This window comes from Pelophylax lessonae (assembly GCF_965119305.1).
Source record: "Pelophylax lessonae genome assembly, chromosome: 13".
NCBI lineage: Eukaryota > Metazoa > Chordata > Amphibia > Anura > Ranidae > Pelophylax > Pelophylax lessonae.
In genome coordinates this window covers 178,306,098-178,324,575 of record NC_138780.1, presented here as the reverse complement: position 1 = coordinate 178,324,575, position 18,478 = coordinate 178,306,098, and the positions used below count along the sequence as shown (strand labels likewise).

The 18,478-nt window shown below is 48.5% G+C and overlaps 1 protein-coding gene across 1 annotated transcript; it reads left to right on the top strand.

Moving 5' to 3' along the window:
* The first annotated feature begins 74 nt into the window (after positions 1-74).
* On the top strand, positions 75-18,218 carry ALDH6A1 (aldehyde dehydrogenase 6 family member A1). The gene is made up of 12 exons (XM_082275632.1): positions 75-212; positions 5,796-5,840; positions 8,999-9,073; positions 10,635-10,796; positions 10,877-10,955; positions 11,042-11,344; positions 11,548-11,669; positions 11,751-11,940; positions 13,160-13,341; positions 13,641-13,820; positions 17,912-18,010; positions 18,092-18,218. Exons 1-12 carry the CDS (start codon positions 186-188, stop codon positions 18,197-18,199), a joined length of 1,572 nt encoding a protein of 523 aa, XP_082131758.1. The 5' UTR covers positions 75-185; the 3' UTR covers positions 18,200-18,218.
* Positions 18,219-18,478: the final 260 nt, after the last annotated feature.

Sequence of the window (18,478 nt, the reverse complement as noted above, 5' to 3'; positions counted from 1 at the left end):
CTCGGAAGTGAACTTTGATCTAAATGGGGAGTCTCCTCCTTTTGTGGGCGGTGATAAAGAGTCAGTCCTTGACAGCCAGGTCATTTTCCTGACCAATTATAAGACTTAGAAAGAAGGCCGTGTCTGTTGCACCCAATAAGAAGCCGGAGGAGGGGCCTGGAGATTGTCAGAAGAGCGTTAACGAAATGCTGAGGTTGGGGAGAATCGTGCGGGTGAGATTCGGAACTGTGGACCGGAACCAGAACTAGTGGGAGCCGAGCCAAAGGGAAAGGGTGCAGCAATATAAAAGGGGTGGGAGATATATATTGGGGAGGGGGGAGCAGAGCCAGGGGTGATCAGAGATAGATATACTGGGGAGGGGGGAGCAGAGCTAGGGATGATTGGAGATAGATATACTGGGGAGGGGGGAGCAGAGCCAGGGGTGATCGGAGATAGATATACTGGGGAGGGGGGATCAGAGCCAGGGGCGATCGGAGATAGATATACTGGGGAGGGGGGATCAGAGCCAGGGGCGATCAGAGATAGATATACTGGGGAGGGGGGGAGCAGAGCCAGGGGCGATCAGAGATAGATATACTGGGGAGGGGGGAGCGGAGCCAGGGGCGATCAGAGATAGATATACTGGGGAGGGGGGAGCGGAGCCAGTGGTGATCAGAGATAGATATACTGGGGAGGGGGGATCCGAGCCAGGGGTGATCAAAGATAGATATACTGGGGAGGGGGGAGCAGAGCCAGGGGCGATCAGAGATAGATATACTGGGGAGGGGGGAGCAGAGCCAGGGGCGATCAGAGATAGATATACTGGGGAGGGGGGAGCGGAGCCAGGGGCGATTGGAGATAGATATACTGGGGAGGGGGGAGCAGAGCTAGGGATGATTGGAGATAGATATACTGGGGAGGGGGGAGCGGAGCCAGGGGCGATCAGAGATAGATATACTGGGGAGGGGGGAGCGGAGCCAGGGATGATTGGAGATAGATATACTGGGGAGGGGGGAGCGGAGCCAGTGGTGATCAGAGATAGATATACTGGGGAGGGGGGATCCGAGCCAGGGGTGATCAAAGATAGATATACTGGGGAGGGGGGAGCAGAGGCAGGGGCGATCAGAGATAGATATACTGGGGAGGGGGGAGCGGAGCCAGGGATGATTGGAGATAGATATACTGGGGAGGGGGGAGCGGAGCCAGGGGTGATCAAAGATAGATATACTGGGGAGGGGGGAGCGGAGCCAGTGGTGATCAGAGATAGATATACTGGGGAGGGGGGAGCGGAGCCAGTGGTGATCAGAGATAGATATACTGGGGAGGGGGGAGCAGAGCTAGGGATGATTGGAGATAGATATACTGGGGAGGGGGGATCAGAGCCAGGGGCGATCGGAGATAGATATACTGGGGAGGGGGGATCAGAGCCAGGGGCGATCAGAGATAGATATACTGGGGAGGGGGGGAGCAGAGCCAGGGGCGATCAGAGATAGATATACTGGGGAGGGGGGAGCGGAGCCAGGGGCGATCAGAGATAGATATACTGGGGAGGGGGGAGCGGAGCCAGGGATGATTGGAGATAGATATACTGGGGAGGGGGGAGCGGAGCCAGGGATGATTGGAGATAGATATACTGGGGAGGGGGGAGCGGAGCCAGTGGTGATCAGAGATAGATATACTGGGGAGGGGGGATCCGAGCCAGGGGTGATCAAAGATAGATATACTGGGGAGGGGGGAGCAGAGGCAGGGGCGATCAGAGATAGATATACTGGGGAGGGGGGAGCAGAGCCAGGGGCGATCAGAGATAGATATACTGGGGAGGGGGGAGCAGAGCCAGGGGCGATCAGAGATAGATATACTGGGGAGGGGGGAGCGGAGCCAGGGGCGATTGGAGATAGATATACTGGGGAGGGGGGAGCAGAGCTAGGGATGATTGGAGATAGATATACTGGGGAGGGGGGAGCGGAGCCAGGGGCGATCAGAGATAGATATACTGGGGAGGGGGGAGCGGAGCCAGGGATGATTGGAGATAGATATACTGGGGAGAGGGGAGCGGAGCCAGTGGTGATCAGAGATAGATATACTGGGGAGGGGGGATCAGAGCCAGGGGCGATCAGAGATAGATATACTGGGGAGGGGGGGAGCAGAGCCAGGGGCGATCAGAGATAGATATACTGGGGAGGGGGGAGCGGAGCCAGGGGCGATCAGAGATAGATATACTGGGGAGGGGGGAGCGGAGCCAGGGATGATTGGAGATAGATATACTGGGGAGGGGGGAGCGGAGCCAGTGGTGATCAGAGATAGATATACTGGGGAGGGGGGATCCGAGCCAGGGGTGATCAAAGATAGATATACTGGGGAGGGGGGAGCAGAGGCAGGGGCGATCAGAGATAGATATACTGGGGAGGGGGGAGCAGAGCCAGGGGCGATCAGAGATAGATATACTGGGGAGGGGGGAGCAGAGCCAGGGGCGATCAGAGATAGATATACTGGGGAGGGGGGAGCAGAGCCAGGGGCGATCAGAGATAGATATACTGGGGAGGGGGGAGCGGAGCCAGGGGCGATTGGAGATAGATATACTGGGGAGGGGGGAGCAGAGCTAGGGATGATTGGAGATAGATATACTGCGGAGGGGGGAGCGGAGCCAGGGGCGATCAGAGATAGATATACTGGGGAGGGGGGAGCGGAGCCAGGGATGATTGGAGATAGATATACTGGGGAGGGGGGAGCGGAGCCAGTGGTGATCAGAGATAGATATACTGGGGAGGGGGGATCCGAGCCAGGGGTGATCAAAGATAGATATACTGGGGAGGGGGGAGCAGAGGCAGGGGCGATCAGAGATAGATATACTGGGGAGGGGGGAGCGGAGCCAGGGATGATTGGAGATAGATATACTGGGGAGGGGGGAGCGGAGCCAGGGGTGATCAAAGATAGATATACTGGGGAGGGGGGAGCGGAGCCAGTGGTGATCAGAGATAGATATACTGGGGAGGGGGGAGCGGAGCCAGTGGTGATCAGAGATAGATATACTGGGGAGGGGGGAGCAGAGCTAGGGATGATTGGAGATAGATATACTGGGGAGGGGGGAGCAGAGCCAGGGGTGATCGGAGATAGATATACTGGGGAGGGGGGATCAGAGCCAGGGGCGATCGGAGATAGATATACTGGGGAGGGGGGATCAGAGCCAGGGGCGATCAGAGATAGATATACTGGGGAGGGGGGGAGCAGAGCCAGGGGCGATCAGAGATAGATATACTGGGGAGGGGGGAGCGGAGCCAGGGGCGATCAGAGATAGATATACTGGGGAGGGGGGAGCGGAGCCAGGGATGATTGGAGATAGATATACTGGGGAGGGGGGAGCGGAGCCAGGGATGATTGGAGATAGATATACTGGGGAGGGGGGAGCGGAGCCAGTGGTGATCAGAGATAGATATACTGGGGAGGGGGGATCCGAGCCAGGGGTGATCAAAGATAGATATACTGGGGAGGGGGGAGCAGAGGCAGGGGCGATCAGAGATAGATATACTGGGGAGGGGGGAGCAGAGCCAGGGGCGATCAGAGATAGATATACTGGGGAGGGGGGAGCAGAGCCAGGGGCGATCAGAGATAGATATACTGGGGAGGGGGGAGCGGAGCCAGGGGCGATTGGAGATAGATATACTGGGGAGGGGGGAGCAGAGCTAGGGATGATTGGAGATAGATATACTGGGGAGGGGGGAGCGGAGCCAGGGGCGATCAGAGATAGATATACTGGGGAGGGGGGAGCGGAGCCAGGGATGATTGGAGATAGATATACTGGGGAGAGGGGAGCGGAGCCAGTGGTGATCAGAGATAGATATACTGGGGAGGGGGGATCCGAGCCAGGGGTGATCAAAGATAGATATACTGGGGAGGGGGGAGCAGAGGCAGGGGCGATCAGAGATAGATATACTGGGGAGGGGGGAGCAGAGCCAGGGGCGATCAGAGATAGATATACTGGGGAGGGGGGAGCGGAGCCAGGGATGATTGGAGATAGATATACTGGGGAGGGGGGAGCGGAGCCAGGGGTGATCAAAGATAGATATACTGGGGAGGGGGGAGCGGAGCCAGTGGTGATCAGAGATAGATATACTGGGGAGGGGGGAGCGGAGCCAGTGGTGATCAGAGATAGATATACTGGGGAGGGGGGAGCAGAGCCAGGGGCGATCGAAGATAGATATACTGGGGAGGGGGGAGCGGAGCCAGGGGCGATTGGAGATATATATTGGGGAGGGGGGAGCGGAGCCAGGGGTGATTGGAGATATATATTGGGGAGGGGGGAGCGGAGCCAGGGGCGATTGGAGATAGATATACTGGGGAGGGGGGAGCGGAGCCAGGGGTGATTGGAGATATATATTGTGGAGGGGGGAGTGGGACCAGGGGCGATCGGAGATAGATATATGGGGGAGTGGGACCAGCGTCGATCAGAGATAGATATATGGGGGAGGGGGACCAGGGGCAATCGTAGATAGATATATGGGGGAGTGGGACCAGGGGCGATCGGAGATATACGGGGGAGCGGGGGCAATCGGAGATGGATATACTGGGTGGGCAGAGCTAGGAGCGATAGGAGATCGATATACTAAGGGGGGTGCGGAGCCAGGGGTGATCGAAGATCAATATATATATATATATGGGGGGGGGGCAGAGCTAGGGGCGATCGTAGATTAATATACTGGGGGGTGTGCGGAGCATGGGGCGATCTGAGAAATATACTGGGGGGGGGGGGAGCGGAGAGCCAGAGGAGATCAGAGATAGATATACTGTAAGGGGAGGGAGGCGGAGCAGAGCCTAGCCAGGGGAGATAGGAGATCGATACACTGGGGGGAAGTGTAGCCAGGGGTAATCAGAGATAGATACTGGAGGTGAGGAGGGGGGGGAGCGGAGGCAGGGGCGACTGTATACCGGGGCCATCGGAAATAGATACTGGGGGGGGCGGAGCCAGGGGTGATCGGAGATAGATATAGGGGGGGGAGCGGAGCCAGGGGCGATTGGAGATTGATATACTGGGAGGTAGGGAGCAGATGGCGATCGGCGATTGATATACTGGGGGGGGTGGAGCCAGGGGCGATAGGAGATAGATGTACTGGGGGGGGGGAGCAGAGCCAGGTGCGATCGGAGATTGATATACTGGCGGGGGGGGGGGTGGTTGAGCTGGGCCAGGGGCGATCAGAGATATACTGGGGGGAGAGGGGAGCCAGGGTCAACTTAAGATAGATAGATATCCTGGGGGGGGGTTGAGGGAACCAGGGGCGATCAAGGATAGAAATACTGGGGGGGAGGGAAGCTGGACCAGGGGCGATCAAGGATAGAAATACTGGGGGGGGGGGGAGGGGAGCTGGACCAGGGGCGATCGGCAATGAATATACTAAACCCTGCGCTCTGTACGGAAACGCACTCCTGAACCCTTCCACACTCTTCCACAGTTTGTGTAAAACCATTTGTAATGGAAGCTTTTTATTCTTTAATGGTTGTGCTGGGTTTGTGTCCGAGCACAAAGCATCTGGCCACACCCACTTTGCCACGCTACTCGTGCCGCGGGTCGCTTCCTCCCTCAAGTGTCCCTCATTCTAAAGTTCAAAAGTTAGAGGTATGGGGTTACCGAGAGGATGAAAGTTGTCTATGTGAGAGCTGGGAAGACTGGATCTGTAGACTGGGGAACCAGGAGCTGTAGAGTTGTGAACTTGAGAACCAAGTTATAGGCAGAGATGGGGGAATCAGAAAAACATTTATGGTGTTATACTGATAAATAAATCTTTCCTGAGGTATAGTTCAAATTGCAGATTTTTGTTTTTCAGGCTTCGGCTCAGATCCATCGTGCCAACTATTCCTCTGCTGCTGTGGTAGGTTACAGGCCACTCTATGGTCATATCACACTTTTGTATGAAAAAAAAAAACAAAAACTTTTTATTGAATTTTTAACTTGCAAACATTTTTTGACATTTTAACATACAACAAATATTTGTTATTAAAAAAACAAAGGGCAGAAGCACTATCTATAGCAGGGGTGTCCAAACTATGGCCCTCCAGCTGTTCAGGAACTACAATTCCCATGAGGCATTGTAAATCTCTGACATTCACAGACATAACTAGGCTTGATGGGAATTGTAGTTCCTGAACAGCTGGAGGGCCATAGTTTGGACATAGCTGATCTATAGGCAGTACATTTCTCTCACACATTTTGTCTTGCATATATACGGGGTTAAAATAAAGTGTGTCAAACTGCGCTAACCAAAAGTTTTAGAAAACAAAAAAGCTGCTAGCAAATCAACTGACGTGTTGTGAATAAAGTGAAAATAATATAAAATTGCAGCGCTAAACCAAAATATATAATCGCGTGACCATGTGTGAATAAATAAACGTATATATATATATATATATATATATATATATATAAACAAAACGTGGTTAATATTGATCAAATATGTTACCACATATAATAACTGAAAAAAGTTCATAAAGAAAGTCCCAAGTGGAGGTATGAACTAAATGTGTATCAAAATTTAAAGGTGATAGTGAACTGTGCCAAGGAACCCCACACCAAGGATCAAAACAATGGCTTTTTTTTTTTTTTTATTTATTTATTTTTTTTATGTGGAAGAAGGTGCTCTGGTCAGATGACACCTCACCTAATTTGATTTTTTTGGCCTGAAAGCAAAACACTGTGTGGAGGTAAACAAACAATACACATCACCCTGAACACATCATCCCTACTGTGAAACATGGTGGTGGCAGCATCATTATGTGGGGATGATTTTCTTCAGCAGGGACAGGGAAGTTGGTCAGAGTTGATAGGAAGGTGGATGGAGCCAAATACAGGGAATCTTAGAAGAAAACCTGTTAGTCTGCAAAAGATTTTATTACTGGGGCGGAGGTTCACCTTCCAGAAGGGCAACGACCCTCAAGCCAGAGCTACAATGGAATGGTTTAGATCAAAGCATATTCATGTGTTAGAATGGCCCAGTCAAAGTCCAGACCTAAATCCAATCGAGACTCTGTGGCAAGACTTTTTGCTAATGCTAATGATTAAGCACACAGTCAGTGTGTGAAACTCGTCTACCTTGTCACGATTGTCATATTTGAATGTCCAGTCAATAAATCTGGATTTTGACTCAATCTGGAGTGCTGCCAATTCCTTTTCCTTTATCGGGGAAGGGGTTAACACCAGGGGCGATCAAAGGGTTAAATGTGTCCCTACGGGTGCTTTCTAACTGTGTGGGGGATGGACTTGCTGGATGAACACAGAGAACTGTGTTCCTAAATAGGAGGAACACAGGATCCCTGTGTTCATTACTGACAGAACAGCGGTCTGCCGTGTTTACGTCGGCAGACCGGTGTTCTGTCTCCACGGGGAATGATCGTGGGTGCCCGGCGGACATTGTGGCCGCCGGACCCGCTGATTGTCTCCCCCTGTGGCCAATCAGCACGTGCATGTGCCTCTGGCGGAGCACGTCCGCCCCCTTCCCCTCCACTAGCTATCCCGCAAAACAACGTATGTGTCATGGGGTAATCCTGATTATGTGATCTCATTGGTCCTTGGTGGTTTTGGAGGCGGGGGGGGGGGTAGAGTATGAACCCTTATTTTCACTGGTCTTATTTCATGGGGGAATGATATGACTCTGTGAACTAATCCATCACTGGTGATGGGGAATTATAGGGTTTGGTGATCTCGTCACTCTCTGTTAATCTGGAAATAAGGCCTGGAGACGCCATCAGTCTCTGGTAATGGGGAATGAAATGGTTTGGTAAGCTCATCAGTCTCTTATGATGGGGAATGATATATGGCTCAGTGAGCTCATCCATCTTGAGTAGTAGAGAATGCTATGGCTTGGTGACCTGATCCATCTCTAGTGGTGGGGAATTGTATGGCTTGGTGTGCTGATCTATCACTAGTGGTGGGGAATGATAAGGCTTGTTTAGCTCCTCCATCTCTAGTGGTGGGGAATAAGGCTTGTTTAGCTCATCCATCTCTAGTAGTGGGGAATAAGGCTCGTTTAGCTCCTCCATCTCTAGTGGTGGGGAATGATATGGCTCGTTCAGCTCCTCCATCTCTAGTGGTGGGGAATGATAAGGCTCGTTTAGCTCATCCATCTCTAGTGGTGGGGAATGATAAGGCTTGGTTAGCTCCTCCATCTCTAGCGGTGGGGAATTATATGGCTCGTTCAGCTCCTCCATTTCTAGTGGTGGTGGGGAATGATAAGGCTCGTTTAGCTCCTCCATCTCTAGTGGTGGGGAATGATAGGCTCATTTAGCTCCTCCATCTCTAGTGGTGGGGAATGATAGGCTCATTTAGCTCATCCATCTCTAGTGGTGGGGAATGATAAGGCTCACTTAGCTCCTCCATCTCTAGTGGTGGGGAATGATGGGCTCATTTAGCTCCTCCATCTCTAGTGGTGGGGAATGATAGGCTCATTTAGCTCATCCATCTCTAGTGGTGGGGAATGATAAGGCTCGTTTAGCTCCTCCATCTCTAGTGGTGGGGAATGATAAGGCTCGTTTAGCTCATCCATCTCTAGTGGTGGGGAATGATAGGCTCGTTTAGCTCATCCATCTCTAGTGGTGGGGAATGATAGGCTCATTTAGCTCCTCCATCTCTAGTGGTGGGGAATGATAAGGCTCGTTTAGCTCCTCCATCTCTAGTGGTGGGGAATGATAAGGCTCGTTTAGCTCCTCCATCTCTAGTGGTGGGGAATGATATATGGCTTGGTGAGCTTATCCATCTCTGATGGTGGTGGGGAATGATATGGCTTGGTGAGCTCATCGGTCTCTAGTGATGGGAAATTATATGTATTGGTGAGCTATTTTGTCACTGGTGATGGGGAATAAAATGGTTTGGTGATATGAGCCGGAGAACTTGGTATCTGCTGGTGGTTAGGATATGTCCCAGCTTACATCTGTATTGTAGTTTGATGAATAATGATGTAGTATTTTGATCAAATCAATTTACCTTCAGCTATATTTGTCCAGCAATCTGATTTGCCAAATATTGTATTTGTTTCAGCCTCGTACAAAACTCTTCATAAATGGACAGTTCGTGGATTCGGAGACCTCAGACTGGATTGATATTCACAACCCGGTAAGCTCTGTCTGGTTCTTTCATGGTAACCTAGTTGGAGGAATCCAGGGGATGTAGACCTATGTGATGGTGGTGGGTTCTTGGGGTCAGAACTGGCATAAATATTGACATCCCCATTTATGTGTCTATCGAAGTCCAACACACCATTCATGTCAGCACCTCTGGACTGCTGTAGGGGAGTTAGAAACGAATGTTGCTGACACTTTATCATGGGTGGTTGCCTCTACCATTTTTCTCTCCTTCTTGTTTCTGGTGGGTGATGGCTGGTTACTTCTCCCTTCTCTCTCTCTCTCCCTTGGTTGGCTGCCCCTCCTTTACCACTTCCCTGTGTCTTGGGCCTGTGATATCCGGCCACTTTCCCCTCACCTCTTTAGTAGGCAATGTCTGGTTTCTGCTCCCTTCCCTGTCCCGTTTGTCTGTGTTGGGTGCTAGCTGGTTGCCTCTCCCTTACTTTCTCCCTTATCTCTGTTGGGTGATGTCTTCCTGCCTCTGCTTTCCTTCCTGCCTATGCTTTCCTTTCTCCCCTGTACTGGTGGGTGATGTCTGGCTGCCTCGCCATTCCTTTCTCCCTCATCTGCAATGGGTATTGGTTGTCTCCTTCTCCCTTGTCTGTGGTGGGCGCTAGCTGGTTGCCTCTCCCTTCCTTCCTCGCTTATCTCTGTTGGGTGATGTCTTCCTGCCTCTGCTTTCCTTTCTCCCCTGTACTGGTGGGTGATGTCTGGCTGCCTCTCCATTCCTTGCTCCCTCATCTGCAGTGGGTATTGGTTGTCTCCTTCTCCCTTGTCTGTGGTGGGTGATGGCTGCCTGCCTTTCCATTTCTTCTCCTTGATTGTGGTGACTGGCCACCTTTTTCTTCCCTCTGCTCCATGTGTGCGGCCAGTGGTGTCTGGCCTGCTTTTTCCTTTCTTCTCCCCTATGTCTCGGGCCAGTGCTGTCCAGACTGATTCCCCCCCCCCCCCCTTCTCTTACGCTATCGATATTATGCACTGCCTATACTTTTGTATTATGAGGATATTGGGCTGGGCCTCCCAACCACATACGCTGTCATTTTGACATTTGGGGAAAAAAAAAAAAAAACTTTGGGTTACTTTGAGGAATTGGTTTTCAATGAATAAGAGCCGGTTTACACTATTACGACTTGGTCACCCTGGCAAGTCGCGCACCGTCGGGTCCATTGTGTAGTACAGGAAAGGTTCTATTAGGAGCGACACAATTCGCTCCGAATTAGAAAAAGGGTCCTGTACTACTGCGGGGCGACCTGGATGCAACTTGCATAGACATTCATTTTTTGAAGTCCGTGCAAGTTGCGCCGAAGTCACGGTGCACGCGACTTCACAGGTCGCCTCCTAAGTCGGAGCGACCTAATGTGAACGGGGGCTTACTGTCATTAAAACAGATGACTGTGGATGCAAAAATGTATCAAGTAAAATCTGATTGTCCTCAATGAAGTTTGTGATTTGCAATAAAATTAAATTTATTCTGTTATTGGCAGACTGCTTCTACTGCCTTTTGTGTTATTCATATTCCACTCATTGTTTCTTTTATGTGCGGTCACTTTCAGGCCACCAATGAGGTGATTGGACGGGTTCCCCAGGCCACTCAGAAGGAGATGGAAGACGCAGTAAAATCCTGTGACCAAGCATTTCCTGCTTGGTCAGAAACCTCCATCCTCAACCGACAACAGATCTTCCTGCGCTACCAGCAGCTCATCAAGGATAATCTGGTAGGAGCACCAGCCAAGGCTGCACCATGCTGGGGTGTCTCTGCAGCCCATGAATGACTCTTTGTAAATTTTCCTTTCAGAAAGAGCTGGCTCGTCTGATCACGTTGGAGCAGGGGAAAACCCTAGCTGATGCGGAGGGAGACGTATTTCGTGGACTACGTAAGACCCTGTAGAGATGAGCTATACATGCCACAGGTCAGAATGGGATTTTCTATAATTACATTGTGAACTTTGTCCTTCCACAGAGGTGGTGGAGCACGCCTGTAGTGTGACCTCACTGATGCTTGGCGAGACACTCTCTTCCCTCACAAAAGACTTGGACATTTACACCTTCCGCGCCCCCCTGGGTGTCTGTGCTGGCATTGCACCCTTTAATTTCCCTGCCATGATCCCTCTGTGGATGTTTCCAATGGGAATGGTATGTGGGAATACTTACCTTATGAAACCTTCTGAGCGCGTTCCTGGTGCCACAATGCTGCTTGCACGTTTGCTACAAGACGCCGGAGCTCCAGATGGGACACTGAACATTATTCATGGGCAGCATGCAGGTAAGATGATGGCTTGTGTAACATGAGATGATTTGTATAACAGGAGCTGGGGTTCCTACCAAACCTGCTTTATATGATTTTGAATTTTTTCCGAGTGATGAAGCAGAATGAAAACTGGACAGAAAAGCTGTTCTCCCTGTGAGAGAAGACGAGTGAACCTGCCTGTATAATTTTTAAGGGTTATATTTTCTCTAACTTTACAGCTGTGAATTTTATCTGCGAACACCCATCAATTAAGGCAATCAGCTTTGTGGGCTCCAACCAGGCTGGTGAATACATTTATGAGAGCGGCTCAAAACATGGAAAGCGAGTCCAGTCCAACATGGTATAATATGTTTAATTGGTGTGGCGAGAGGGCCTGCCTACCGCTACAAACTTTTTGATGTCTTAATGATTTGTTTTACAGGGAGCCAAGAATCACGGGGTCATCATGCCAGATGCTAATAAAGAGAACACCTTGAATCAGTTAGTGGGAGCGGCTTTTGGTGCAGCTGGACAGCGGTGTATGGCGTTATCAACTGCTGTTCTGGTTGGGGAGGCCAAGAAATGGCTTCCAGAACTGGTGGAAAGGGCAAAGAAGTTGAGAGTGAATGCTGGTAAGAGGACAGTAATGGCTGGTTGTATGGTCTAATGCCCCATACACATGTGCAGATTATCTGAAGACTTTTGTCTGCAGACTTACCAAAACCATATAATGTGAGGTCAAACCTAAACACTTTCAATTTGTATGCAATCCGGCAGGCCCTTGCACTACATAGAAAAGGTAAATCTGAAGACAAAAGTCTTCAGATAATCTGCACGTGTGTATGGGGCATTACTGATTTTATGCGCCAGGTGAACTGGGCAGCCTAGTGGGGCCGAGGCCGCAGCCATGGCTGCTGGATTCTCTACTCTCAGCCGCAAGGACGTAGATAAGAGGGGGGCCTAACCACCAGGTGAAGTAGGCAGCCAAGTGGGGTCTAGGGTGCAGCAGCCATGGCTGCTGGTTTCCCTATTCTCTGCCTCAGGGATGTAGATTGGGGGGGGGGGTCTAACACAACCCCCCCCCCCCCCCCAGCATGCCCAGTTAGTCCCTGCTGTCGTATGGAGCCACGCTGTTCTGCTTCAGCTATCGCATCTGTCAGAGAATATAGGTTGAAGGGCAGTGTGGTCCCCAGGCCCCCCCCCCCCCTCCTCTGTTCTTGCCCTCCTCCTCCCCTAAAAGTTGGGGCCTCGGGGACAACAAGCGCATGATTGGTTGCTAGGATATTGACAGACCTAGCAACCAATCATATGCTTGCCCCAACATTCAGAGGAGGAAGGCAAGGATCAGACCCACCTGCCTAGGGAGGGACATCAATGCAGGCAGAAAACAGGGACACAGGGTGGGCTTTTCACAGATGTTCCAGGCTGACTAGCGGCATTGAGGGACTCAGGTGACCTAAATATCCTGCTGCTGGTGCCTGTAAAAAATGTCTTCCCACCCCCTATACTACCTCGCCTCAACCTACCCCTCACCCCCCTCATCATTGTGGGGGGTGCAAGTAACTGGTCTTGCTTAGGGTGCAAAATAGTCTAACACCGGCCCTGGCCAGTCCCTGACCTCACTGAAGTGGACCACCCACACTTGGATGTTCTTGTGTCGGTTTAGATTTCACATGAACCATTGACTCTATAGCCATGTTAGCTAGCTTAGTAGATCTGTGTCAAACAAACCGCAGTAATGGCAGGTTTAAGGAATACATTCTTGTGTTGCTCCACATAACCACTAGTACTACATTACAACTGTAGCCTGTGCTTTCCCTCTAATATATTGCATGCTTCTTCTTGATGCAGGGGACCAGCCTGGGGCCGATTTGGGGCCGCTGATTAGTAAAGCGGCAAAGCAGAGAGTGTGCAGCCTGATAGAAAGTGGTGTAAAGGAAGGTGCCACTTTGCTGCTGGATGGCAGAGAAGTCAAAGTAAAGGGCTATGAGGATGGCAACTTTGTAGGACCGACTATCCTGGCCAATGTAACGGTACGTGTATGAGTGATGGATTCAGGGCATTGGTGGAAAGTAATATATCATGATACAGCAGTGCTGCCTAAACTGTATATAGATGTTCTGGAGGTTTGCAGAAAGACGGTGAAATCAGAGGAAGGGGTCTGCATGGTAGGGATTAGATAATTCATGGATTCTAGGCTACCAGTTATATGTATAAGATGCAGTGTATTACCAAGGGCAGGACACATGGTGGAGGTAATGCTTAGATGTTCATTAATTGTTAATGAGGAAAAAAAAAAGCTGATTTTGGGTTCCCTCCCTGCTTTTTACAGCCAGACATGACCTGCTACAAGGAAGAGATCTTTGGCCCGGTTCTGGTTGTTTTAGAAGCAGACACCTTGGATGACGCAATTAATGTTGTAAATAAAAATCCCTATGGAAATGGCACAGCCATCTTTACTACAAATGGAGCCACAGCACGGAAGTACACTCACCTTGTAGATGTGGGCCAGGTAAGCACAAGCCATGGGGATGAGTGGGGCACCATTTTTGAACCTTAAAGCGATATTAAAGCTTTGTCTTTTTTTTTTTTTTTTCTAAAATCACGAACCTGTTATACTTGCCTGCTCTGTGCAGTGGTTTTGCACAGAGCAGCCCAGATCCTCCTCTTCTCGGGTCCCATGCTGTCCCTCCTGGGTGCCCCCACAGCAAGCAGCTTGCTGCCAAAAGCCAGTCAGGAGTGCGAGTCCCCAGAGAGCTGCTGCTCTCATGGACATCGTTGGATCGAGATGGGGTAAGTCTCTTAGGGGGTCTGTTGCATACAGGTTTCTTCTTTTTTTTTTTGTTTTTTTTTTTTTTTGTTTTACCTTCATGCATAGAATGCATGAAAGTAAAAAAAAAAACCTTGTGCCTTTTTTAAAACCATTTTTAACCAGTTGCTGACCACCCAAACCAACGTAACTGTACGTCGGTCGCTCATGGGGCTAGGGGACACAGCCCGTCCTCCCCACAATGTGCTGATTCGGTTCAGAACAGATCAGTGATCAGGTCCAGGCCAATGCTATTTTTGTCCCTCCTGTCTTGGCCAACCTGGTCTCTGCATCGGGGACTGTTTCCGTCGCTACCACACACTAGTGGAGTATTAGCATAGGGTACAGCACGGCACATTCTAGGGCACACTTTCACACAAGGTCTTGAAAGATGTTAGGTGGCTATCACATTTTGAGAGACCCTAGCCTGGAACGTTTACATTTTTTTTTTTTTTTTTTTTTTTTTTTAAGTTACAAAAAAAGTGTGGGGGGGGGGGAATAAATAAAATCCAAAAATAGTTGTCGTTTTATTGAGTTAATTTTCTGTTCTTACTTTTACTCTTCTTTTTTTTCTGTACTTTATAATACACTGTAATTTTTTTATTTTTTTTACTGTTTTTTTCTTTGCAGATACCACCATTCTACTGTCTTACTGCACTGTATACTATTCTATTGTAATGTTTTATTGTTGACCATTGTTTGCTTTGCAGGTACCCCCATCAGCTGCAGCACTGATTTGTTTATTCTGACAGCAATGGCATTTGCTCTCAGCATTTACGTAAATCAATGATTGCAGCGCTGTAGGAGGTGATTTCACCACTGCAGTTAAAAAAAATAAATAAAGCATATATGGCGAAGTATGGGGTGGATCTCCCCTATGCTTCAAGCACCCCTGTCCCTCCGCAAAAAGGCGAACGCAAGCATCTGTCTGGTGTCATATGTAAGCTCCAATTGCAGCATGCATGTAAGGTATTGCCGCGAACGTCAGATCGAGGGCAGTAATTCTTGCTGTAGAGCTCCTCTGTAAATCTAATGTGGAAACTAGAGATAGACCGATTTATCTGCAAGGCCTTATCTGACGTCATTCTGCCTTCTTAGGCCGCCTCCCTCGCCTTGGACAGCCTCGTCTGGAGTCGGGACTAGTCTCGTGGGAGTGTATCACAGCCAGCCACCCACATCCACAGGTCCTGTACCAGCAAGCCAGCCAGCCACAGGCACTGTACAAGCCAGCTGCCCACCCACCACAGGGTGCCAGACAGCCAGCCACCCACCACAGGGTGCCAGACAGCCAGCCATTAAGCAAAAAATAACAGTACCAGATTTGTGTCAAATTTTCTTTTTTCAAAACTTTAAATGTACAAAATATCGGCTGATACGTTGTGACCAATATATCGGTATTGGCCCTGAAAAAAACATATCGGTCAATCCCTCGTGGAAACCCTATAAAAGCTTTTAAAAATGTACGTAGTTCATTGCTACTTCACCGGCGTGCGCAATTTTAAAGCATGTCATGTTTGGTATCTATGTACTCATAAGATCATCTTTTATATTTTACAAAACAATTGGGCAATTTTTTTTTTTTTTTTTTTTATTCTCAAAAAATTGCATTTGGAAAATCTCCGTGTGACAAGAAAAAAATGCATCACCCACTTTTTAGGGAAGATCCACTTCTTTAAAAAAAAATTATAATGTTTGGGGTTTCAAAGTAATTTTCTAGTTTTTAAAAAAAAAAAAAAAAAATGTAAACGAAGTGTCAGAAAAGGCTTGATCTTTCGAGTGGTTGATGTGTGGCATAAGCCTCCTAATATTGCGCATAAAATGCCAGGACAGTTAAAATACCCCCCAAATTTCCCCTTTTTGGGAAGTAGACACCCCAAGCTATTTGCTGAGGCATGTTGAGTCCATGGAATATTTTATATTTTGCCACAAGTTTTGGAAAAATTAAACCTTTTTTTTTTAATTTTTTTTACACAAAGTTGTCACTAAATGATATATTGCTCAAACATACCATGGGTATATGTGTAATGACACCCAAAAATACATTCCGCTGCTTCTGAGTATGAAGATGTCACATGTGTGAGACTTTCTGGCATTCTAGCCACGTACAGGACCCTGAAATCCAATCACTGCCTTCATGGAATTTGCGAAGAGGCATGGTGAGTATTTTGCAGCTCTCATTTGTTTTGGAAAATGAAGAAAGAAAAGGGAATTTTTTTTTTCTTTTTTCAAAACTTCAAAACTTTGTGACTTTGTGACAAAAAGCGAGATCTGCAAAATACTCAACATGCCTCTCGGCAAATAGCTTGGGGTGTCTACTTTCTGAAAAAGGGTTATTTGGGGGGGTTGGTTGTGCTATCTTGGCATTTCATGGCCTCCAAAACTGTGATAGGTAGTGAAATCGACAATTTACGCCCTTAGAAAACCTGAAGGCAGGGATTGTTTTTTGGGGTCCTGTACGCGGCTAGACTGGCAGAAAGGGCTATCCCCATACTCAGGCGAAGCAGCAGAATGTATTTTGGGGTGCCATTTCACATATACCCATTTGTGAAAATTTTTTTTTTTTTTTTATCATTTTGACATTTTTTCAAACACCTGTGACAAAAAAAAAAAATTAAATATTCAATGGGCTCAACATGCCTCTCAGGAAATTCCTTGGGGTATCTCCTTTCCTAAAAGGAGTAATTTGGGGAGGTTTTGTACTGCCCTGCCATTTTTGGCAGTTCAAGAAATAAGTCAGAAAGTAAATTTCAGTATATAAACCACAGTTTGTAGACGCTATAACTTTTGCGCAAACCAATATACATAGTTAGTCAGGTTGAAAAAGGAAAAATCTGGCTCAACCAATAAAAAAACATGCTTATTGAGATATTTTTTTTTTTAATCAGAGACATGTAGCTAAATACCTTTTGACTTAAATGTCTGACAAAAATTTGAGTCTATTGCATATTTTTATAAGAAAAAGTAGAAAATGTATTTTTTTTCCCTCAATTTTTGGTCTTTTTTCGTTTTATATCGCAAAAAATAAAAACCGCAGAGATGATCAAATACCACTAAAAGAAAGCTCTATTGGTGGGGGGAAAAAAAGACATACATTTATTTTGGGTACAGCATTGCATGACTGCGCAATTACCAGTTAAAAATTCACGCAGTGCCAAATTGCAAAAAAATTATCTGGTCATTAAGGGGGTAAAACCTTCCGGTCCAGAAGTGGTTAAAGCGGTTGTAAAGCTGGAAAAAAAAATCCCTGCAAGACAAAGGCATAATGAGCTAGTATGCATCGCATATTAGCTCATTATGTATTAGCTTTGAACGAAGCCCCGACACGGATCCCCGGACACCGCTGTGGGAGCTGACATGATCCCTTGGTGTCTCTTCCGGGTTCGGCAGCTTTGGCGCTGTGATTGGCCGGAGGCGCGATGACGTCACTCCCGTGCATGCGCGCGGGAATTCTTTTCCGGCAAGCTCCCGGCATGGAAAGCTGAAGGTCCGCCGGACCTTCAGAGCGCATGCGCCGCTCTCGTGAGCGGCTGCATGCAGTGCAAATATCTCCTAAACCGTGCCGGTTTAGGAGATATTAATTGTACCTACAGGTAAGCCTTATTATAGGCTAACCTGTAGTTAAAAGTGTCAAAAAGCGGTATACTACTGCTTTAATGTTACTGGGACATGTGCGCTCTTCGGAGGGTCTGAATTTATAGGGTCCTTAGCCCTATAAATCTGACAGGTTGGTAATAATAGACAGTATGTGGTGTCATAGTCACTCACTGCTAATAAATAAAATGTAACTCTCATAGGTGGGCGTCAATGTTCCTATCCCTGTGCCTCTGCCAATGTTCTCATTCACCGGATCCCGAGCTTCATTCAGGGGCGACACCAATTTCTATGGGAAGCAGGTAAGCTCAGAGGGCCTGGCACATGATGGGGGTGCTTTAATTGTTATAGGTGCAGATTGTCACGTTTCGTTTTTCTTTTAGGGGATTTATTTCTATACCCAACTTAAAACTGTCACCTCACAGTGGAAAGAAGAAGATGCTACAGTAACCAGCCCGGCTGTGGTGATGCCCACAATGGGTCGTTCATAAAGTTGCTAAATTGTGATTTGTCTGTACTCTGGAGTGACAGGGGGCTCTGCAGAGGCCTCTAAGGATGGCCATACTACAAATGGATCTCATGGGGCCCCAGCATATCCACTCCATAGGACTGTGAACACTTGTGATGGACAATAGCTGACTAAAAGAATGTCATTTTTTTATTTCCTACACTACTGTATTAATATACACCCAATAAAAGCTAACTCTTCAATTCTTGATATGTCCAGAATCCTGCCAGTACAAGAATATAGACTATTTGGTTTTTAGGGT

Bases quoted from the DNA above. Each gene is read 5' to 3' on its own strand.
- ALDH6A1 (XM_082275632.1), top strand. From the start codon at position 186: ATGCTGAGGTTGGGGAGAATCGTGCGG. The intron at 11,345-11,547 runs GTAAGATGATGG...CTAACTTTACAG, and splicing joins TATTCATGGGCAGCATGCAG to CTGTGAATTTTATCTGCGAA. The intron at 11,941-13,159 runs GTAAGAGGACAG...TTCTTGATGCAG, and splicing joins GAAGTTGAGAGTGAATGCTG to GGGACCAGCCTGGGGCCGAT.